The sequence below is a fragment of the Cavia porcellus genome, unplaced genomic scaffold, assembly GCF_034190915.1.
Source record: "Cavia porcellus strain 051 isolate PalLab524CR breed Dunkin Hartley unplaced genomic scaffold, mCavPor4.1 scaffold_1, whole genome shotgun sequence".
In the NCBI taxonomy this organism is placed as follows: Eukaryota; Metazoa; Chordata; class Mammalia; order Rodentia; family Caviidae; genus Cavia; species Cavia porcellus.
The window spans coordinates 182,472,538-182,496,945 of NW_026947484.1; the positions used below are offsets into that span (position 1 = coordinate 182,472,538).

Sequence of the window (24,408 nt, forward strand, 5' to 3'; positions counted from 1 at the left end):
ATCTTGGCACCTGCTAAAACATAGATAAATCTTGAGAACACTGTGCTGAATTAAACAAGACAGTCACAAAAGGACCAATCTATATAACTCATGTAAAATACAAATAGTAAATAAAAACAATGGAAACAGAAAACAGTATAATATCCAGAAGCTGACAGAAGACAATGAATTAGTGTTCAACAGGTATAGAACTTCAGCACTGTAATAAGATGAAGCTTACTGAACTCTACCACACAACAAAGTGCATACAATCAGTTGTATACTTAAAAATGGTTGAACATAAATTTTTGTAATTTTAATAATTTAAAAAGATATTAAAACCAAAACAAAGTTAAAAGTCATTCTTCTATGAAATAAAAGTAGTTACTCGGAAATTATATGATCTCACCTGTAACTCTTGTGATTTACGAGCTTGTTCCTGCTTGATACTGTTAATCATACTTTCTTTTACTTCATCCAAAATAGAGTACAAGCTATCAAATTCTTCATCTAAATCTGAAAGTATGTTAGAAGAATTTTCCTGTTTTAAAAAACAAAACAATGATTTTCTGAAAAGCTATCAAACATTTAAAAATGAAAAGTTATACTCCTAATGGGAAAGTAGGTTTCTATCAAAAGCTATCAGTCTAATGTAAAAATAACACAATATTAATATTAAGGGTTTATAAAGAGATAAATGTAAGAGGCTGGTTGCTAATGCTGACAGTACTACTAACACAACTATGCTATGAGTTTAGCTGATGCCTTTTCTGGACTGTCCTACACCCTCTTTTACCACAGGACAAAGTAAAAAGTTGTTTTAACAAAGTTCCCAATGTCGGTCAGATCCTGAGCCAATGGTTCTTAACCTTTGCAGTATATGAAGGAAAAAAAAAAGAATTTGATAAAATATTCAGCAGGACAATTCTGAAGGGCAGTTTAGGCATAAAGGAAGGGGGCTAATTCTGTATAAATTTTAAAATTACTCAGGCTCTCTAAAACACTGCATCTACTCAAGATATACAGAACTTAAAAGACTAAGCAATTCTTTAATGGAACCTAAAAGATTTATCAAACATTAAATCTTATAGTAGAAGGAACATAGAAATAATTTAATGACCAAAACTTGCAATCAAACTATTAGATTTTATGAACCAAAATATACTGTAACTTGTCAAAAGTTATACAACTAATTAAGAGAAACAGCATCAACAGAGAATTTCAAGTCTCTAGAATCCCCAAAGTTCTTCACCAAGTAGGATGTCATTATTTCAATAATACTTTAAAGTACCTGTGAAATTCATAAATAACAATATCAATACTTACAAGAATTATGGGACAGAAGAAATCTTACAGCATTTCTCAACTTGATACATCATTCAATTAAGAGAAATAAACAAGTACTGGTTAAGATAATTAGTATACATATTATACTGTATACCGAATATCCAAACTTCTTGTTTATAATGTCTATAAAATCCATACACAATTTTACTGGACTGTCATCAATAGAAGATAGAAGACCTAAATCAAGTCTCTTAATAACCACTCAGTAACACTGTGACTTTGCAGAAGCCACTCCAATTCCCTGGTTCATTCACTTATAAAAAAGGAACTGTACTATTCTTTTCCTTTTAACTGCTAGTTGATACATTCCAACTTGTCTCTTGCCTCCTACCTCTCACCATCTCCACCTTCAGTGACAAGACTGTAGCTTAATTCTACACATATACAGAGTCTCTGCCAAAAATATGCACACATCGAGAAAAGGAAAACTTGTATAAATATCTCAGTATAAAATTTACTGAGACACTGTGAGATTAATACAAGTTGCCTTTGGCTTGTACAATTACAAGAGGTGCTCAAAGTGATAGTCATTAGTTTCTAGACATTTATTAGTATGGCAAACTGCTGAAGTGTGTATACATTTTATGGGAAGACCCCGTATATCTATTTTTTTCTAGAGTCTAAAGTAGAATTTTAGTAATTAATAAGAACAATAGTTTAGCTGTAACTTGAAACCTCTTTAGCCACATGTTGAATGCAATTATTCTCTAGTTCACTGATTACGAGGTTTAGACTTGTTAGCTATTTTCCCCCCTTAAACAATGGATTTACCACATTTTCCAATAAAATAGTTTCAGGAAGAAAGTTAAAATGGTAAAGAACATAATCAACCAACTTAGGAAACTGAGAATAAAGGAAATACAAAAACTGCAAGGTTTAATGGGCCAAGAACCACGCTATTTTAAAGCAAACAAAAAATACATCTTTCATGAAATGATTCATTCTACAAATCTATGCATTTCATAAAGAAGTGACCCCTTAATTATCAAGGCACATTCACAGGAAAGCCATACCAGATTTATTTTATTTTATTTTTAATTGACAAAGAGCTCTGCTATGCAGCAACATGCATACATTGCATAAAGATTAATATCAAGCTGATTAACATAATTATCACCTTTTTTTCCTGCAGTGATAACATTTAAGATGTATTCCTTTAGCAAATATGAAATATGCATCATTATTAGCAAGAGTCACTATGCTGTGAAACAGCTAAAATATGTCCCTCCTAACTGGAATTCTGTACTCTTTGATGAATGCATGCTGGTTTTTCAACCTCACTACCCTCTTAGTTTTTGGTAATCACCATTCTGCTGTTTGCTTTTATGAGTTTAATGTTTTTAGAGTCCACATGAGTAAGATTAAATGCTTGTCTCTTTGTGCCTGGCTTAACATCATGCCTCCAGGCTCATATACGCTCTTTTAAATGACATATTTTCCTTCTGAAACCTGTGTTGTACTCCACTGCGTATATACAGACAGATTTTTCTTGTTCCATTCATCCACTGATGGCACTAAACTGTTTCCGTATCTTGCTACTGCGAATAATGCTTCAATGAACGTGGGATGGTAGATATATCCATCACATATTGATTTCAATTCCCTTCCTGAGATATATATCTAGTAGTGAGACAACTGGATCAAATGCTAATTCTTGTTTTTAATTTTGGAGGAATCTTCACACTGTTTTCCATAAAAGCTGCAACATTTTACATTCCCACCAACAGTGCAAAAGAGTCTCAATTTCTCCACTTATCTTTTCACATTTTTTTGTTGTTCTGAAATGGGGTCTCACTCTGTTGCCCAAGTTGGTTTTAAATTTCCTGGCTCTAGCTTCCTGAGTCACCGCTTCTCTAGGTATCCACCAGCATCCACCTGGCTACTTTCGTCTTTCTAATAAAAGGAATAGCAGTCATGAGGTAATATCTTATTACAATTTTAATTTGCATTTCTCTGATGTTTAGAAATGTTGAGCATCTTTTCGTTATCTGTTGGTCACTTGTACGTGTTCTTCTAAAAAATGTCAGTTCAGGTCATTTGCCCACTTTTTAAATCACATATTTTCTAGCTACTGAGCAACTTACATATTTTGAGTATTAGCCCATTTTAGTGATATTGTTGCAAATAATTCTTCCACTCTGTGGCTGTCTCTTCATTCTGTTGCTTTCTTTGCTACGCAGAGAAAGGCTTTTAGTTTGATGCAATATCATTCACTTATTCTTGCTTTTACTGCCTTTGCTTTTGGGATCTATGCACAAAATAATTTTGTAGGCCATTACTATGGAGTTCCCCCTCCTTCTTTTTTCTTTTCTTTTAGTAATTTCATAGTTTCAGGTTTTCTGTGTAAGTTCATAATATATTTTGTATTGATTTTTGTATGTGATGTGAAATAAGGATCCAATGCATTCTTATATATGCAGATAGTCAGTTCTAGCAGCATCATTTATTGAAAAAGTATCCTTTCCCCACTGTGTGTCTTGACACCTTTGTCAAAAGCCACCTGGTCATAAACACTGGGTTTATTTCTAGGTTTTCTATCCTGTCCCACTGGCCAATGTCAATCAATGTTTTGATTATAACACCTTTGTAAAGTATATTGAAATCAGGGAGTATGATACCTCCAGTTTTATTACTTTTGCTCAAAACCACTTTACTTATGCAAGATCTCTACAGTTTCATATCAATTTTAGGATATTTTCTAAACAAAGTTTTAAAATTTCAGATATTTTCTCTGCCTGCAAAAAAATTTAGAACTTTGACAATGATTACATTGAATTTGTAATCTGCTTTGAGTAGTCTGAATAGTCTTTTTTTTTTTTATATACTGGGAATTAAACTCAGGACCTTGCACTTGCCGGGCAGGGACTTGTGTCACTGAGCTACATCCTCAGTCCCTAGGTCTGCAACATTAATTCTTCCAGTCCATTAGCATGAGATATCTTTCCATTTATTTTTATCTTCCCCAATTTATTTAATCAATAGTTTATAATATTTAGTATACAGATTTTTTACCTCCTTAAATTTAATATTTCTTGTGAGATTACAGTAAATTAAAGTGCTCTTAATCTTTTTCAGAATTTCCTGTCAATGTATAGAAAAGGTATTAATTTTTGTACTGTTTGTATCCTTTAACTTTACTAAATTTATCAATTTTAATAGATTGAGTTTTCATATATAATATAATGTCCTCAGCAGACAGTTTCATTTCTTGTTTTTAGCTGCCTATTATTTCTTTTTCTTGCCTCACTGCACATTAAGCCTTCAACACTATGGGCAACGTGACTGATGGGATCAGATATTGTATTACTGATCATGAAAGAAAAGCTTTCAACTTTTCCCCATTAACTGGTATCAGTTATGCATTTGTCATATACAGCCTTTATGGTGTTCAGGTTGTTGTTTTGTTTTGTTTTGTTTTTAGGTACTGGGGATTAAACTCACGACCTTGCACTTACCAGGCAGGCACTTCACACCGCTGAGCTAAATCCTCTATTTTTTTTTTTTTTTGTCTTTTTGAGACAAAAAAAAATCACTAACCAGTAATCAGTTTAGGCTGGACTTGAGTTCACTTTGTAGTCCAGGCTGATTTCAAACTCGCAATGATTATCCTGCCTCACTCTCCTAAGTGCTAGGATTGCAAGTGTATACTATCATACCCAGCATGAGGTACATTCTTTATACATGCAATTTTTTGGACTCTTCACCAAGAAAAGATGTTAAGATTTTGTCATATTCTTTTTCCACATCTATTCAGATGATATATAGGTTTTTGTCCTTAATTTTGTGAATATAGAGTATCATATTTGTTGATTTATGTATACTGAACCATCCTTGCAACTCAGGGATAAATCCTTGCATCTCAGGGATAAATCCTTGCATCTCAGGGATAAATCCCACCTGTTCTCAGTGAATGGTATTTTTATTATGCTGCTAAATTTAGTTTGGTAGTATTCTGGCAAAAGTTTTGCATCTATGCTCATCAGAGACACGGTTTTATACAGTATTCTTTTTTGTAGTGTTCTTAGATGGTTTTTGTATGGGGTGATATTGCTCATATAAAATATACTTGTTAAGTATCCTCTCTTTAATTATCTTTTTTGGAAGATTTTAAGAAGAAGTGGTACTTCTTTAAATGTTTAGTAGGGTAAAGAATAAAGTCACAAGTTCCGGGCCTTTCACTGATGGGAAACTTTTTATTACTGTTCAGTTCAATCTTACTTATTATTAGACAGTTCAGATTTTCTACTCCCTGATTCAGTCTTTGTAGGGTGTATGTTTCTAAAAATCATTAGACTTTTTTGTGTATCCTTCCATGATCAGCATTTATTACTGCCCGTGTGGATCATCTGCCCAAACCTGAGACCATTTCTGTTAGATACATATTCCTCTCCCTCCTAACTGGTTACTTCATCACTTACTGTTACATTTTACTTTCATCTACTTCTTCAAACAGACTTCTCAACATCTAGGTTTTGCACCCACTACTTACTATACAACAACTGGTTTACTTCTATACTTTAAAAGATACAATTTGCTCTTAATTGGAATTAGTAGAAAAACATCAAGCAGAGGTGGTGGTAGAGGAGGAGAAAGAAGAGGTAGAGTAAGCACAATAATGTTTCCCAGCAACTATTAATCCAGAATTTTCTTTCTCTCTATTTGATTTTTCTATAGAGAATGCAGGCATTGCAAGAAAGCATTTATATTAATCAGCTTTCCCATCACTTTACACAACACAGGACATCCAGAACTTAAAAGAAGAGAGGTTTAATTTCGTCCCTCATTTCAGGGGATTCAGTCTACAACTGGATGGCTAGCATTTGTATTAATCAGCTTTTGCAACACTGGGACACAATATCTAACATCCACAATTTAAAGGAAAACAGGTTTATTTGGCTCCTGGTTTCAGGAGACTCAGTCTATGGTTGGCTAACCCCAAGAAATATCACAGCAAAAGGGAAGCTAGGAAACAGATCAGGGGAGGTGGAAGGGGTGCAAACACAGACCTGCCAAGACCACTCCATGACCCACCCAGTCATATCCACAAACGTGCTCTGCCAGTTCCCTGACTGGATCCCAAAGCCAATCAAATTGACACACCACTGTAGCCAAGATATACCATTCCTTGTTAATGTCACACCCAAACACAGCTCCTGAAACCTTATTTAATTTCTACTTAAAACAACATAATAATACCTTGGTACTCACTGACTTTTAGTTCTAGAATGGGCACCAACAAGTTCTAGTAGTTTGCACTGTGAGTACCAAATAAATGCTGAATATTAAGACATATTTGGGTCTAAATTCATTGAGTATCAAACTTGTGAGTTTCAAATCATAGTGTCTTGTTATCCCTAGAGTAAGTTCATAATTCTGCCTAAATAATAAAACTACATCATGTACAATCCAAAATGTAATAACCCCTTCTCTAAAGTCTCAAAAGTTGTAGCATTTTTCAGAAATTCAAGTCCAAATCTTTTCTAACACTTGAGGCAAACTCTTAGCAGTAAACCTCTGTAAAAATAAAAAGTTACATAATACCAAGCTACAATGTCACAGGGTAAAATACTCATTCCAAAAGGAAGAAACAATTCACGGACTGCGGAGGGAGAACCAGGCTTCACAAGGAGGTGATCAACTGGAAACCAGCACCATGCACCGGCCACTGCTGGATTGGGGACAGCTAGACAGCCTGTCTCTGTGAGTCACAGACTGCAGGGGGAGAGAACCAGGCCTCACTAGGAGGTGATTCCTGCCTGGAAATCATATCATTTTCACTGTTTTCTTGGGTTGGGTTTTATCTTTTTGTTGTTTGATTAAGTTAAATCTGATGGCATGAGCAGCTATTTAAAACACAGCAAGACATATTATGGTAGCCATTTTGGATTTACCATTAGCTTATTTTTAAGTCTTTTATTGCATTCATTGTTTTGTTTTTATTGTTTCTACTCTGTTCTGTTCTCTTCCATTTGTAATATGTCTGAAGGTATCTGCAGCTATTTTGAAAACAACAAAAGGCATTATGGTAACTATTGCTGATTTTATAAGGTCATGAAGTCCTATATCACTTATACTCGTTTATTTTTATTCATTTTATTGTTTTATTTTCCTTGGTTTTATGGTCTTTGAAATAAAATTTTTAAAAACTTTAAAAATAAATTTAGAATTTTCCAATAGGCCCTATTTTTTAAAAAAAAGAAAAAATAGAAAAGAATCAAACAAAAGCAAGACCAAAACTCAGCAGGATAAACATCAAATATCTGGCACATGGTGATAAAATGCGAGTTCCAAAGGATTTCAGTGCCCCTACCTGATGGCCTCGCTGGTTACAAGCCACATGGCCTTTCTGAGCTGTCTCCACTCACTGCCTGCAACTTTCGATAGTGGATATTCCACATTTCTAGTACATCCAACTTTCTAAGGTCTCCACTTCACCTTTGGGTTCATTCCCACATCTTTGTGCAATGTCTCTCAGGGCTTCTTGGTAGACTCTAGACTACTTCTTTGAAATCTGAGTAGAAGCCACCCTGATTCCACAACTCCTTCATTCTGCATGCCGGTAAAACCAGGATTACACAATACGACCAAGGTCTGCTGTCAGTGGGAGTAACAGCCAGGCTCCCTTGGACCATGGCTGTGGTGGCCTCTGAGTAACTAGATGCCTGAACACACTGAAATGAATCTGAGCAATCAGTTCCGGAGAGAGGAATCAGAGAGGCCAAGAACTATCTTCTCAATTGAAAGGTTCACAACTTTGTATCTTTGAATCTATGATGGGTTAACGCCCAAGGTGCCCTCAAGGAATTTTTCTGTTGGTCCTTGGACAAAGTATTTGGATTCTTTTTTTCTGGCACTAATCTCTTTAGCGGCCATAAAAGCCATGGCCATAAATATATGTGGCTACTATGGAGTCAGAATTTTAAGTTTTCCAGACTTTTCTGTTCTACCCTTACCCAATTCTCACTATAAACCAAGATAAAAGCAACCAGCAGTACCGATGCCAGAGCCTGAATGTTTTGCTTTCTTGATGTTTCCTCTACCAGATTCGTTCACCAACCTTAATCTCAGTCTCTTGTAAAGTCTCAGGACATGGGTAAAATGTAGAAAAATTTTCTGTCTCAGCATAACACATATGGCCTCTTGTCCAACTTATTTGCAAAGGAAACCTCCTGAAGGTATCCTTTACTGTCCACATCCCTATTAGCATTTTGGCCTTCAGAATTCCAATCAGAATCACCCATCAAGGTCTGTTTGCAGCATTCTAGGGTTTCTTTAGTTTGCATCTCCAAACCTTTCCAAACTCTTCTTGTAAGCCAGTTCCAAAGGCTTCTAAACCACCAATCAAATATAGTCACTGCAATAATCCTATTCACATTATCAATTTTCTGTATTAGTCACCTTTTCCACTGCTGGGACATAATACCCAATACTCATCCAATTTAAAGGGTGAGATTTAACACATTCCTGCCAGCTTGTACCACCAATGGTACATGCAGAACTGTCCATACCGCCTGATGGACTAGCCATGTATGTTCCACTGGTGGTTCAGAGCTGCCTAGCAAGGAGACATGGGAATTATGGCCCCATTATGAATGTTTAAGTGACCTCATGGTTTCTGGGGATTTAGTCTGTGGTCAGCTGGCTTGAAGGCAGAAACATCACTGTGGTAGGGCATGGAACCCCAGGTGAATCCCAAAGCCAATCAAGTTGACATCCATCCTAACTACTAAAGCAGTTATACTTTATCTGCCATCTTAAAACCCTGCTCTTATCTTTATTAGTTTCTATACAGAATTGATGGAGTGTACTTAAATTCCACATTTGATTTAATCATTCATTGTGACATACTTACATTTTTAATAAAAAATATTCATACCTGAACTCCTTTTAATGTATGATTTAGTGTATCAACGAAGTTCTGAATTTCATCATTTTTATTTGCCAGAGTTGAAATAATCCTTTGTAGAGCTTCCTAGGATTATAAAATTTTTAAATATTACCTTTTATTAAAAGAGAATTATAAATTTTGTAACAACCATTCTATAAACTTTATGTAAGAGTATATTATATAATAGAAACAATGTAAAGTTCCTCATTCAAAATTTCCAAAGGCCTATACAAAAGATGGGGTGTATATTTGGACTATTTTAAATTCTTATTCCTAGTACATAACTTAATTACATAATACTATTCAGACTAAAAGTGATTAATATTATATTGTCAGTATTATTTTAGGTCATAAATCCACAGCAACAGAATAGAGCTAAATTTTTACCTATTGCCAAAACCCTATAAATATTAAACTAGGCAATAAATTTACAAAGTAACATTCATTGTAATATTTACAGATGCTTCAGAACCACAGTAAAAATGATAAGCAACTTAAATAGCAAATACCCTAAATTTTAATGATGCTAATTCAAATAAAATGTAGTTAATCTCATATTCAAGTTCAGCACTATTCAATAAAATATTCTGCTTCAATGATAATGTATATGTGCTATCCAATACAGTAATCACCACAGATAGCTAATAAAGTCTTGACATGTATGTAGCACAACTGAGGAACTACAGTTTGTTAAACTTTAATTAATTTCGGTTACATAGCCTCATATGACCAGTACTGACACTGTGGACAGTACAAGTTTATCTGCGCAGTAACTTCATGGGCAACCACAGCAGAAATCTAACAAGGTACTTGTACTCTCTGTAAAATTCAAATGCAAGTACTTTTCCTTTATAATTTTCCCAGAATGGTAAGATTTATTTTACAAGCTCCTTATAAACTTACTTATTTGTAGAAGTGTGGGGACTGAATCGAAGACCTTACATGCTAGGCAAGTGTGCTACCATTAAGCTATTCATCCAACCCAAGCTTAAACATCTTAATAAAGCCTATAAAATTTTATAGGTTAAAAGTTTTCATCAAAATATAACAAGGTACTTAAAAGGCTATATAAAGGACCCAAGAATCTAAAAATAAATCTAAAAGGAATAAAATATTTACAAATGCTAGAAAGTATGGGATTAATAAAACTTAAAAATAATTACAACTCTCATTTAATTATTACAACAATCCCTGGAGATAAGGATGTATTATCATCTCTGGGCTCAGCCGGAGGGCTTTCTGTTGTATTCTTTTACTTGCTACAGTATTTCTTTCCAACCTTATACTTGTGGCATTTTAATATAACACAATGAAGTTATGCTCCAAAAAAACAAAAACAAAAAACAATGACACAAAGAGTTATCTGCTTACCCTGTCAGTGCTCTTCTCAGAACTGACACATCCATATCTGAATACAGTACAAAGACAATAGCGGAACAGCAAAATGGAGTCAGGACTTTGGGGAGAGCTAAGGGAGGGACCATGGTGAAGGCACAGAGATGTAGAAAAAGTGATCACAGAACTTAGTAAAGAAGAGTATTCCAAATACTCATTCAAGAGAGGCTCTCTATATATTAAAAACTAGTAAAATGCAACAATGAGAATAGTTCTCAGCAAAACTCAGACAGTTAGTCCTAAATTCCAATTAATGAAATTAGGTTCTTTCTAGCTAATAGAAGGCATCTGCCTTCTCTTCTACCATGTTACTTATTCCAACGGGTATACTGTTTAAATCTTTAACATCTCCCAAAAGCCCATGTAATTAAGAGATCTGTCCCCCAGAGTGGCACTGTTGGGATATGGTGGAAATGTGAACTCTGGTGCTTAAAAAGGCAGATGTAATTCAGAGGAAAAATAATCTCCTGAGCATAAAACAGCTCTTAACATTTATTTATTCTTAGGTCTAAATTTAATAGGAAATTTTGGAATTGAAGAATTTTGTAGCAAAAACCCAAAATACAACTGTAGTATATTGCCCCAGCTAGGTAAGTTGTGCATTTCAAAGATTTTTAATGAGAAGACTGTTTCATTTTGTTTGTTTTCATCTTTTTGAGGCAGGGTTTTGCTATGCAGTTCAGGCTAACCTTGAACCTACAGTGATTCTCCTGCCTCAGCCTCCTAAAGCCCAGGATCACAGGCATGCACCGCCACACCCAGCAAGCCTGCCTTTTTAAACTTCTGTAATTTACTGAGTAGAGTCAAAGACATCTATAATATTCCAATTTGTATTAGATCTTCAAGCTAAATCCTCAATACCAATGATGGTGAACTTTCTATGATAACCAACCATCCACTGCAGTACATGTGCCATACATTCACTGTCACACTTCAGATCATTAAGTTGCCCACCTGCTCAAAGTTAATAGACTCTGAGCTAACAGTAATGTCAAAATCAGAATAAAACCTTTACCAACTACAACGTTATCATTCTCCTTAGAGCAGCACTGTCCAACAGAAATATAGGATGGGCCATAACATCCCATATAAAAATAGAATATTTACTTAATCCAATATTAATGTGTCACATGTGATCAATATTTAAGAATTAGCTAACCTCCCCTCCTTTGAATGTGGGTACTAAAGCTTTTAAATCCAGTATGTATTTCTGACTCACAGCACATGTATATTTTAATTAGCTACATTTCAGGTGTTCCAAAATTTCATATGGCTAGTACTGGACAATACAGCTTTCGAGTCCTATACCATCCAAACAGTCCAGGTATTTATAAAAGCGGGAATAAGGATATTAGGGCATATATCCCAAAGCCTCATGTGCTGACAGGTGGAGCTTTGGGGAGGTGACTTGATCACGGCGTATAGCATAGGACCACTGGTATGATACTGAATTAGTCTGCTAACGGGTTTAAGGCTGGGTCAAATAGGAGAAAAGGTGGGTCCCTGGGCGCTTGGCCAGATGCATACCTATCCTATCCTGTCTACTCCCTTGATCCCACTCTGCTTCCTGCCTGCCAAGGCCATGAACTACTTCTCTGCCATGCTCTGTTGCAATGCTGCCTTGTCTTGGAGCCAGCTGACTACGGACTGAAATCTCTACAAAATAAACCTCATCTTTAACCTGTGGATGTCTGGTATTTTGTCCCAGTAACAAGAAAGTAAGACTAAGAAAGACATTATTCTTGAGTCACATTATTTTGCAATTGTAAATAAGCAACCTAAAAACTTTCTGAACTACCTTCTTGTAAGACCAGAATTTCTTTATGTCCTTAGGCTACCAGATTCAGGGGTTTTTGTTTGTTTGTTTGTTTATCTGTTTTATTTTTTAAGTATTGGGGAATCAACGCAGGGTCTCATGCTTGCTAGCCACTACCACTGAGCTACAACCTTAGGATTTTAAACATTTTGTTTTGAGACAGGGTCTCACTAAATTCCCCAAACTGGCCTTGAATTTGTCTTCGGATTAATACCACCATACTTGGTCAGATTATTGAATTATAAATATTACACATAGATGAAGATTAAAATGTTCAAAGCAAGTTCTTTACCAAACTTTCACTAACTTCTCAGCTTTTATTTACATAAATATTACCATTAGAAATTGAAAGATGGTATTATGACAATAAAATTGTCAGTTCTCAAAAAATAATTGGTACAAAAAAAATAATAATTGGTACAGATGTATCAATCCTTGGGAAATGCCACAAAAAAAAAAGGATAAACACAGTCTTCTCACCTGTTAGATTAACTCTGCTTACTGATGTTTTTGGTTAAAGTTTTCTGTGAATCACAAAGAGTATAACTATCCTTGGTTATACAAGGAAAACAAGATGGCACTTAAACACAGCTGACATGAATATTATAAAATCTCAAACAGGCTAAAATTCACTTTGTATGGTACTGTCCCATACATCTAAGAAAGTATCTTTAGGTTATATTTAATCTTGTTTTTATCATTCCCTTCAATTCATTTAAAATTCTGCTATTACCACAGAATTAATGAAGCTTTCCAATTTGTACAGTATTATTGGCCTAAGGCCTACTAATGTCATTTTTGGAAAGAAACTCTAAAATTTGTGTGTTAAAGTTACCTGTGCAAAAACTAAAATCTAAATGGATCAAAGATCTAAATATTAAAAGAAAAACACTAAATCTACTGGAAGACAAGGTAGGGAGAAATCTTGGAGACATAGGGGTAGGCAGAGAATTCATCAACAAAACGCAAACTGCACGGGAAATACTTCAAAGAATCAACAACTGGGATCTTATATTATTGAAAAGTTTCTGCACTTCAAAAGAAATCACCAACGGAGTGAAAAGAAAACTTCCAGAATGGGAAAGAATTTCAGCCAGCAACCCTCAGACAAAGAACTTATATCCAGAACATATAAAGAATTGAAAAACATCAAGCCCTCCAAGTTCAAAGACTCTTCAAAAATGGGCATCTGAGATGAACAAACGGTTCTCAGATGAAGATATACAAATGGCAAAGAAATACATGAAGAAATGCTCATCATCACTGGTCACTGGCCAGAGAAATGCAAATTAAAACAACAGTGAGATATCATCTCACCAAGTAAAGAATGGCTGCCATCAAGAAATCTACTGATAACAAAAGTTGGCAAGGCTGTGGGGGAAAAGGAACACTGCTCCACTACTGATGGCAGTGTAGACTGGTGCAGCCACTATGAAAATCAGTATGGAAATTTCTCAAAAGACTAGTCTTGGAAGTTCCATTTAATCCAGCTATTCACTGCCCAGGTGTTTTCCCAGAAAATCCGAAAAGGCCACAGTGATATATGTGCACCCATGTTCATAAGTAGCACAATTTGTAATAGCTAAGTCTTGGAAACAACCAAAATGCCCATCAACCACAGAGTGGATGAAAAAAGATGTGGTATTTTTCTACAATAGAATATTACTCAGCTATAAAAAAGAATGATCTTGAAGCCTCCATAGGTAAATGGAAGCAACTTGAGACTATCTTCCTAATTGAAATAAATAAGAATCATATTTATAAATATCACATGTCTCTAATGTAAAAAGTAGTAAGAACTGTAGGAGTAATAAAACCCAAAATGTATAATTGCTATTGTAAAAACCTGTATGTTTAAGTGTGTAAGACAGATGACCGTATTACTAAGTTTTTGTTGGATCGTTGAACAGAACTGTTCACAGTCTCACTGTTTGAATGTCCACTTTGTATGCTTTAATTTTGTAATGTGAACAACTATTTTTAAGATGACAGTATATAATTTATCAGTGATTTCTTACTTTTTTTGAAATTCTATATTATTTCTACCATTTTTTGTTTTGCTTATTTTTCTCTTTAAATAAAAATTTTTTTAAAATTTACTTTCCTTGTGCAAACAAGGTTATGGGACAGTGTTTCTACAGTACCTAATATAATCAGATATCTGATTAATAAATTATTAAGATATCAAAAGTTACCTGTGCAAACTGCAAAAGGCCTTAAAAATACTTCCCCAGAAAACATTGGGAAGGAATGGTCTTTAAAGAATTATGTACTACTCCTGAAAAATACAGTCTTGTTTTTTGAAGAGTGAATATGCAATGGCTCAAGCCTTTAATCAACTTAGTACCAGCATGAGATGTGTCTATCACACAACTCTAGGTAAAGGGTTGATACATATTGAACAAAGCAGCTTTAATTTACTGCCAAAACTAGAAGAGTAAGGGCCTATATCATTTTAGAGGGATTGCTAGGTGTGAAGAACTTTCCAGACTTGACCATAAACCACTACTACTAAGATACAATATTGTAAGAATGGACAAGGCAGCATTGAAGGTCACGTATTTTTTCAAAAGCTAACAAATGCAGCTGGGTATGTCAGTATATTCTCGTAATTCCAATATTCAGAAGGCTGAGACAAGAGAATGGCCACAAATTACATGCCAGCCTGGGTTACGCGGTGAGTTCAAGGCCAGATTAACCTTCACTGAGTGAGATTCTGCCTCAAAAAATCAGCAAAAATCAAAGCTATTAAATGCATTATAAATTTCAAAAGAAGCAACTACCCAGATCAATGAGAGTCGGAAACACACAGAAACCAACATGACCCCAGTAGGTAATATTCCACCCTAAGCTTTGCGAAACTTAGAGGGAAAAAAGTACAGTATCATTTTTAATGTAAATTTTATATCAATACATTTGCAATAAGTGATAATTACATTCATCCTGGAGAACTGGTACACATACACATCGCATCTTAATCATTTTACTTCCCCTTCCCCTCTCTGCCCTGTCATCTCCCCCAGAAAGTTTCCCAAGGACAGACTGCTGAGATAAGGGCTCCCAAAATTCTGAATCCATTTGCCTTTTAATCTGTTGTGGAAACAATAGCAAACTGCAAAAGACTTGCCAAGAGTTTGGATTTAATACCGTGAATTAGTGCAAGTTCATCAGGAAGGGTTGGGAAATTATGAAGGGGACCAGTACCTCAATCATTCTGGCTCTTAAAAGGATGGGGGCTCATTAGACTGAGAGTAGAAAGGAATGAAGACAAAAGGAACTAAGGAATTTGGAACTGAGACTCATAAACAAGTTACAGTACAAATAATCAAGTATTTAAAACAAACTACCACTAATACCTATAAAAACTAAAGGAAAGCATTCCATGAACTGAATTCAGAAAGTTGACCCCAGCTTGTTTATATGACATGAGGCCGAAGTTTCTGTAGGATGGAAAGAATCAAAGAAGACATACCCATATAGGAATAAATAGTACATTCCTAATCCAGGAGGTATGCAGGAACAGGCAGGTTGGATAGGCACCAAATTCAGTAGTTTTTTAAAAAAATTATTCTCTATGGCAAGCAACATGCTAGGGAAGATATATCAAGTATATAAAAGAATACAATCAGGTTTTTTATTCCAGTTTATCCTTCCTGGGTTTCAATTTAATTGACAGTTTTTATAATTTTATAATGGAAGCTCAATAAATGTGATATAAGCTGTGAACAGAGCATGAGATAGTAGGCCATTAAACAGGGGACTCTATCAGAGTTCCAGAGCATTTTTTATTAACACCCACTTAAAACCTCTAGCTAGATGTCTCAAAAGCCCTTCAAAAGTCAGTATGTCCTGAGCTACCGCCACTAAACCTGAGCCTTTCTCTATAGTGCTCTAGCTCTATAAATGGCACTATCGGCTACAAAGCCAAAAATTTAGGCCATCATCATTAATTCCTCTTCTCCAATTTATGTTCTACATGTAGCCACAAAGCCCTATCATGTTAACCTCTTAAATAATTTTAAAATAACTACCTTAGCATGTCACTATCCTATTTCAACCTGTATCTAGCAACACTTAAGAGGATTCTGATATATCTTTCTTCCCAAGGACCAATTCTCTATACTGCAGTTAGGGTAATACATCATCACAACTCCTGCTCCTCCTTCTTCGTGGCTTCCTACTGTTCCTAGAATACAATTGCTAATCTTTAACACAAGCTATAAGAATCTGTATGACCTGCCGACTGCCTCTCTTAGCTGCTTTAACTCATAGCAACAGGCAGTCTGCTTTGAATAACTGTCATAAACCTTGCTTCCCACATAGGAATCCTAAGAGTTTTGAGTTCCTAAGCCCAGAACCACTGTCCTAAAACATATATGCAATGTACAAAAAGGTAAGAATGAGCTCTGTGTGACATTTTGGCACTTCTTTTATTATTAATGCCTCATGGATAAAGGAAAATATCCATGATTACAACAACTGAAAGGATGCCCCTACAAAAGTTTCAGATTTCATATCAGATCTCATCTCCCATTACCTTCTAAACATTGATGGCCAAAATGATAAAACATAGATAGATAAAGGCAATATGAATTACCTGAAGCTTATCTAGATTACTGAATTCTGCAAAGTGGTCTTGACTAAAAGTTCTAGGTGTCATATGTGTGAAGATATGTTTTGACAGCTGGCAACTGTGGTAGATAACAATGAAATATGCAGAAGCTATAAGATGTAATTATACAGTGAATAACTTTTTTCACTGGGTGTGGTGACACATGCCTATAAGCCCAGCACTTGTGAGCCTGAGGCAGGAGGACTGGATCGCTGCAAGTTCAAGACCAGTCTGGGATACAAAGTAAGTTTAAGCCAGCCTCAACTGCAGAGAAAAACTTTGTCTCAAAAAGACAAAAAAGAAAAAGTTCAGTTAAAAAATATATTGGCATTAATGTCCCTCAAAATAATCCCTCCTCGCTGGGAATTTAACTTAGCCACAAAAGCACCTGCCTGGCAAGTGAGTTTGATTCTCAGTACCAAAAAAGAACACTCTCCCCTCACTTTGAACATACTTATCCCCTCACTCTTGCCACTTTCTAAAGCAATTCTGGAAGTCCGTTTTTATGAGTATCTTGCTGCATTGTTATATCTGCCTTGATGTTTTGAATCAATTCAAAATATTTACCTTTCAAGGTCATTCTGACTTTGGGGAAGAGCCAGAAATAACAGTGCCAAATCCACTGAATAGGGTGGATGAGAACACACTGTGGTGGGGTTTTTTTGGGTTTTTTGGCACCGGGAATCAAACGCATGACCTCACACTTGCCAGGCAGGCACTTACACCTCTGAGCTAAATCCCTGGCCACATTGTAGTTTTTACAAGTTTGTCGTTCTGTTGGACGGCATTGGTAGTAGCATTCACCATATTTCTGATCACACTGCATAAGACACAAAGGAGGACTTCCAAAAATGATTCAAGAAACGACAAGAATAAGTGTATTTGAAACAATAGAAAGTATTTAGAGAGGACTTAATGACAGTGTGCCTTTTACTGAAATGATTTCTTAAAACTTAAATATTCACTGTATATTTCAATACTTCAATTACCCCTTGTATGTCTCCAGACAAAGTGCCCACAGGCAATCTCAGTCAGTGTGCTTTAGTCATGTAGCACAATTACCAGAACCTCAAAAAAATCATTTTATCAGGTGTCAGCCTCTCATTAACTTGTGGGGATGTACACTAAGGTGACTCTATAAGACAGAACATCTCTATACAACTGTAACCATTCCCATTGAAGAGATCGAAGTAACATGGGATGCACAAAGCAAGACACTCTCTTCAAAGGAGCACGACTTTAAAAAAGCTGAATTTCTAACACTTTTATACTAAAGAATATCTAACACTTTTATACTTTTAATTGCCAAACACTATCTTAAGCTCTTTACATATTATTAATTTATTTCATCTTTCCAGAACCCTATCAGGTATTACACTATTACTGTATTGCTCCCATTTTCCAGTGAAGAAGCTGAAGAGTAAAGAGGTTAAGTGGCTTGCCCAGGAACTCAAAACTAGTAAGTCACAGAGCCAGGATGCAAATAAACGTAGTTAACAGTATTAACTCTGCTGTACTATCTAAGATATAAAGCTCAGAGGTTCACACAAGAAAAAGGTCAGAACATCTAAGTACACTAACAAGATTAAGATTTTACATCAAGAGGAAACAGGAAAAGTTTATTTTAGCTGACAGTTTTAGAAGTTTCAAGCTATGATTGATTGGTTGGCCTCACTGTGGCAGCACATCATCATGATGGACATGCAAGGCAGAAGGTGCTTATTTCATGGCTGGAAAGCAAGAGGGGTAAGGAGGGGGAGAATGGGAGAAAGAGAAAGAGAGAAGGGACAGGTATCTCGCCATACTCTTCACTGGTATGTCACTAATAACATATATCCACACTAAGCCTTACGGCCTAAAGGTTCCATCACCTCCCAACTGTGTAACAGGTTGGAGACCAAGCCTCCAACATGTGGACATTTGGAGGACACTCCAGGCCAAACTAGAACACATTACTATAGGAATATCATAAGTCTAAAAATGAGATGACAAGGTTCACCATTTTCAAATGGTATTGTGTTCTACAGGTTTTAGCCAAATGTATAGGTAAACTAAATTCTAATGTTGAGGCTTAATTCTGCTACATTCAACAGAAAAAGTTATCAACCTGGACTACTTAACTAAAAAACGATGTAATGCAAGAAATCCTTGAAGTTCTTAGGACCAGTGGCCAAATACCATTATATCCAGGTTTAACCATTATACCTTGAGTCAGCATCCATGTGATCAAGATCAAAGAAATGCTCTGATATGTGGATTTCTCACCAGCATCTACTTGAGAATTCTGTATTAATGTTCCAGTCAAGATATACTCATGTTAAACTACTGGAAATATTGCTAATTTACTTACAATTTAAGAAGGTTAAATTATTATAGCCAAGTCAATTTTGAAGCATTTTCTAAATGTTAGGCATTGGGCAAAGCTACCAAAAGGAGTATCTTCTTATTCATCACAACTTTCACATGTTATGGTTGAAGAAAGGAAAATTCGAGAAATTGAAAAATATCTTAAGTCACATAGTTATCAACACGTAGTCACAACTGAAATTCAGAAGGCTGCCTCCAAAGTCTCTGTTTTTACATTACCCTGGGCTGCTGCAGCTGTAGCTGCACAAAATAACTTCAGGGTTCCAGCAACTAGAGCAAAGGGATCAATGTCTAAGTTCCACTAGAAATCATGCCACTTGATGTATCCTCGTACATCACAGGCCTCTCTATTAAATTAGGTGGCAAGAGTTAAATCTAGAAAGCTCTACCCAACTGGTAAACCAGACAAGCAGAATACTGCCAGCTGACCATAGGGATGGCGACATTAACAAAAATATCATACACAGATGTGATACAAGAAGATTAAAAAAAAGAACTGTAAAATTCAGGAATCTTGAAAATCACAAAACAACTGATAGAAAGCTACACCCTGCCTGGCAAGTGCGAGATCATAAGTTCAATCTCTGGTACCAGAAAAAAAGAAAGAAAGAAAATAAATTAGTTACACCCTCTCTAACAGTGAACCAACCAGTTGTGAGCACTACGTAAATACAGATGAAAATGTAATTAATAAATACTTCTGACCCCCACCAACTTATCTAACTTACTAAATCTAATGCTGGTATGAGAACTGATGGGGAACACTCCAGTTCCATTCTGAGCTTAGCTGTAAGATGTCAAACCAGAAAAGGACGGGTGCAATACACAGACTTCCAAAGCAGCAGCTCGAAATACATCCAGTGACTTGTGAACTGGCTGTTCCACTCAGTGAAGTCAAGGAAACACATATTCTGGTAAGAAAACCAGAACTCCCAGATAATAAAGAAAGACAAGGTGGGAGTAGACACGGAGGCATTCTCAGGTACTGTGATAAGAGTACAAATTGACAAACCCTCCTGAAGGGCAACTTGACATTATGTATCAAAAAAAAAATCACTGAAAATATACATTTACTCAATAAATCTATTTCTAGAATACTACTCTAAGGAAGTGATTAAGAAGGTAGGCAAAGACTTAACTCTAAGAATACAGAAGTCATCTCCACATTTATAACATTAAAAAGTTAAAATCAACAAATACATGCAAAAGGCTTATCAGAAAACTGAGAAATATATTCACAGAAAACAATTCTGTAGAACTGTTAAGTGTACTGTAGAATGCTATTAACATGAGAAAATATCCATTACATCCTATGTGAATGACAAATAATAAAGCAGTACACTATAGCATCAGTTTTTATAGGCAAGAAAAACCTGGACAGTAAGACAAATGTTGAATGAGGTGGGATTATGGGTGCCCTTTTTATTTTCACTTATCTGCCATCTCTGTATTTTCCTACAATAGACCTGTGTTACTTATGTTTAAGTGTAACACAAGTCACAGGCTGACTGTGCTACACTTTTACTATTTTTATGTTAGTTCAAAATATAGTATCAGTCAATCAACACCAGTAACTATGATCAGATTAGATCACAGCTTTGGGACTGGAGAGAATAGCTGAGGGTGAAAACATACAAAAGAACAATGGACACAAAAATACTTTCTATCTTAGGTTAGGGTGGAAATCTAACACTAAGGCAAACATTTAATATATGTTCACCTTCAGTCAAGCATTGTAAAGAAGCACTGTGTTAAAACTTACAAAATAAAATAAAGGGTCAGCTTCACTAATTTTTTAGAACTACTAACCTCAAAATAAAAATCTTGCATTTGAATAATGCAAGCATGACTGAGTATATTATTCACATACTGTATTTGATTAATGCCCTATTTTAGGAAGACCCTCAAAAAAGAAAAAAAAATACTAGAGGAAAGAGAGATCTGAAAAAATACTGAACTTATTTGGGGCAGGAAAAAAAGACCAAAATCTATGTTTTTGTCTAAATCATGCTTTAAGCCACCTACCAACTGTTTTCACAAGACTTAACTACATTCTAAACAAAAAAATAAAAAACTGACTTCATAGGATTAATTCACATCTAAGATTTTAAATTTTAATTAACTTTAATCATATTGTCATTTTCAAAGAATTTAGGCAAGAGGGTGAAATATCTAGAAATACTGACAGCTATGAGAAAAGACCAGATTTAACCTTGGGCTATGAAAACTTGCTAGCTGTGTGATTCAAGGAGACACTTCTATAAACTTCATTTTCCTTATCTATGCTATAAGAATGACAGCTGTGCTGGGCATGGCAGTGCAGCCCTGTAACCCCAGCATCTGACAGGATGAGGCAGGAGGATCTTGAATCCAAGGTATGCCCAAATTACAGTGAGACTGCCTCAAAAAACAAAACAGCAATACAATCAGATAAAATAAAATAAAACAAATCAAAACATAAACAAAACACAATACAATAAAAGAGCAGTAAAGCTTGGACTGGGGTATAGCTCAGTGGCATAAGACCTGCCTGGCAAGTGCAAGGTCCTGAGTTCAATTCCCAGTACCAAAATAAGTATTAGAGAAAAAAGAAAGTAATGGATATAGAACAATACTCAAATTTCAATTCCCTTCCTTTTCCCCAGAGAACTTCTTTTACCCTAGAACAAATAATTTTGGAACATAGAATAGTTGGTTGTGTACCTGGAAAGAATAGGGGCCTTTGAACTCACAGGGCATAATACCAAAGCAAAAGACAACAAATTCCAGGGTGGATGAGGAAGCAGGGATAAGGAAGCCAAGTGTACATATGCTACTTGCTGCAGACTGTCATGCTTTAAAACTTCTGCGCAATTCAACTCTCCAGTCTGGGTTTGTCCAGTCTAACACAGTAAAGCCTCACCTATCACTTATGTGAGGAAAATAGTATGGAAAAACAACCAATTGACAGTATCTGCTTTGGTGATTTTTCCTCTTCAGGATCTCTTTTCCTGTCTTCATCATGCTTTATTATTATTCCTATAGTTAGGATCTTTCCCACAAACAATAGTATCTAAGACTGGTCTGTTCAAAAATTTTAAAACTAACAGATTCCAAGCTTCTAGAAAGGTGCAAATGTCTTACTCATTTTAACATTTTCTTTGAAGCTGCACATTTCATCAGGGAAAGAAACCTTTGGGATTTTATCTTAAAACCACTGAAGGACATAATCAAAGGTTTGAGTATCAAACAAAGGCACCTATCCATAACACATCCTGTTCACAAAGTGCCCCAGAAACTTGATATAAACAAAATCCCTCTGTTTATTTCTAGGGAGATAATACTGCAGTCTTCTGTATCCAACAGTATGCCTTACATATCCAAGGCAATTGTATTTTCCTCCTCTACTCAAACAGAGCATCTGTTGCTAACAAAACACTGAAGTCCAAGTCATTTTCACAGACAAAAAAGCAGCTGGTCCAGCTAATCCATTTGTTGACTAACCCAATCAAGCTTCTGTAAGACTGTCCAGTTAACTTAACCTTTATTGTCAGAATGCATGAGTCAGAAGTTCCAATCCTCTTTCAATTAGGATTTAACAATCCTTCTCTGGCACCACCATATGGAATATTTTTTTACAGATGTAAAAGTAGAAAACATGATCTAAAGGGTAAAGATGTCTATATTGGATTAGAAAAGGAGAAAGTTATTTTCAGGTTGAGATTATAATTTCTAACAGCAGCTAACCGTATTATGCATGCTAGGCACTATTAAGTTGTTTTTAAAAAATGAACACAATCAGTCTGGCATACCTGTAACCCCAGAACTCTGGGAGGCTAAAACAGGAGGACTACAAGTTTAAGCCCAGCCTCAGCAACTTAGTGAGAGCCTGTCTCAAAGGAAAATACTTAAAAGAGCTGGGCATGTAGGTCAGTGTGAGGCTCTGGGTTAAACCCTTACTATCACACACACCCACATACACACACAAAGAGAGACAGACAGACAGACAGAAAAAAAGCAAAGAATCTTTATAGTAACCCTTTGAGGCAAGTGGAAGTGTTGTCTCTATTTTACAGATGAAGCAATTAAGATAGAGTAAATTATGAAAGCTCATACAGCTCATAAACAGTACAAATGCGGACCTGGCTCCAGAACGAGCCTGATAACTTAAAGTCCAAGCCCCGGTTCCTTACAAACAGAAATATACTCAGGTCATCCTCAGCCTTAATCACTTTTAGTACCTTCTTCCTTATACCACCCGTCCTATTATTTTACTGTAACATTCTGTAACAGAAAATTGTCTCTAAAACTCATGACAGCAGTGTAACCCTTTCTTATTTAGAGAGAATTATTCAATCTGCTTCATTACAATTTAACACAAGTAACTGATTCTGCAGTCAATTCAAGAGAAAAAGAAGCTGAAATTTGAAACATCAAACGGTTTGTAAGAATACCAGATACTAAACTATAAAGTAATATAATTTTATCATTAGAAAGACTGATAACACCAATGAAACTGACTGTATTTTCCAATATTGAAAAGTTGATTTTCAGAGTTAGCCCCAATAAGATACACCAGCCTCAACACGAAGAACAGCTAGTTTTTTTGCTAACTCTGAGGAAATTGTACATGGTACCCTGTAAACACACAAGTACACCTTGAAATGAGAAAAAACAGGTTCAAATTTTAGTTTACCAGCAGAACTACTTAGTAAGCTGAGGAAAATACAATCATTGATAAAATGATCCAAATCCTAAACATATTTTTTGTATTGTATTTACTGTATGGAATATGTTAGTGATAATTCTTCATATCGTTAAAATACGATGTGTTTCTACAAATCTTTTTTTATCAGATTTGTCTAACAAGAGTATAAAATATTCTTACTTCTAAGTAGGTTAATCACTGCTACCTAACTCGCTTCATATTACAGATTGGGTAAACTTCCAAATCTTTGCTCTTGGTGGAAACGTGAGTAATGGGACTCCCAAGTCTTTGCTCTTTCATTTGACCTCTGCTTATGT

At 35.5% G+C, this 24,408-nt stretch overlaps 1 protein-coding gene across 15 annotated transcripts in view; it reads right to left on the reverse strand.

The window, feature by feature from the left end:
• LOC100721890 (FSD1-like protein) overlaps positions 1-24,408 on the reverse strand; it is a 177,541-nt gene that overhangs the window by 151,878 nt on the left and 1,255 nt on the right. For 8 of the 15 annotated variants that reach the window (XR_010039215.1, XR_010039218.1, XM_063224353.1 and 5 more), the window contains exons 2-3: positions 9,203-9,298; positions 389-520 (exon numbers count right to left, since the gene is read on the reverse strand). The exons of 3 other annotated variants lie outside the window; for them this stretch is intronic. Coding sequence is in view for 8 of the 12 variants with exons in the window: in XM_063224353.1 (XP_063080423.1) it covers positions 389-520; positions 9,203-9,298 (228 nt within the window). In the remaining 4 variants the exon portion in view is untranslated. Of the gene's footprint in view, positions 1-388; positions 521-9,202; positions 9,299-24,408 lie in introns of those variants that run through there. 4 more of the 15 variants (XM_063224344.1, XM_063224333.1, XM_063224373.1 and 1 more) reach the window with 4 other exon arrangements.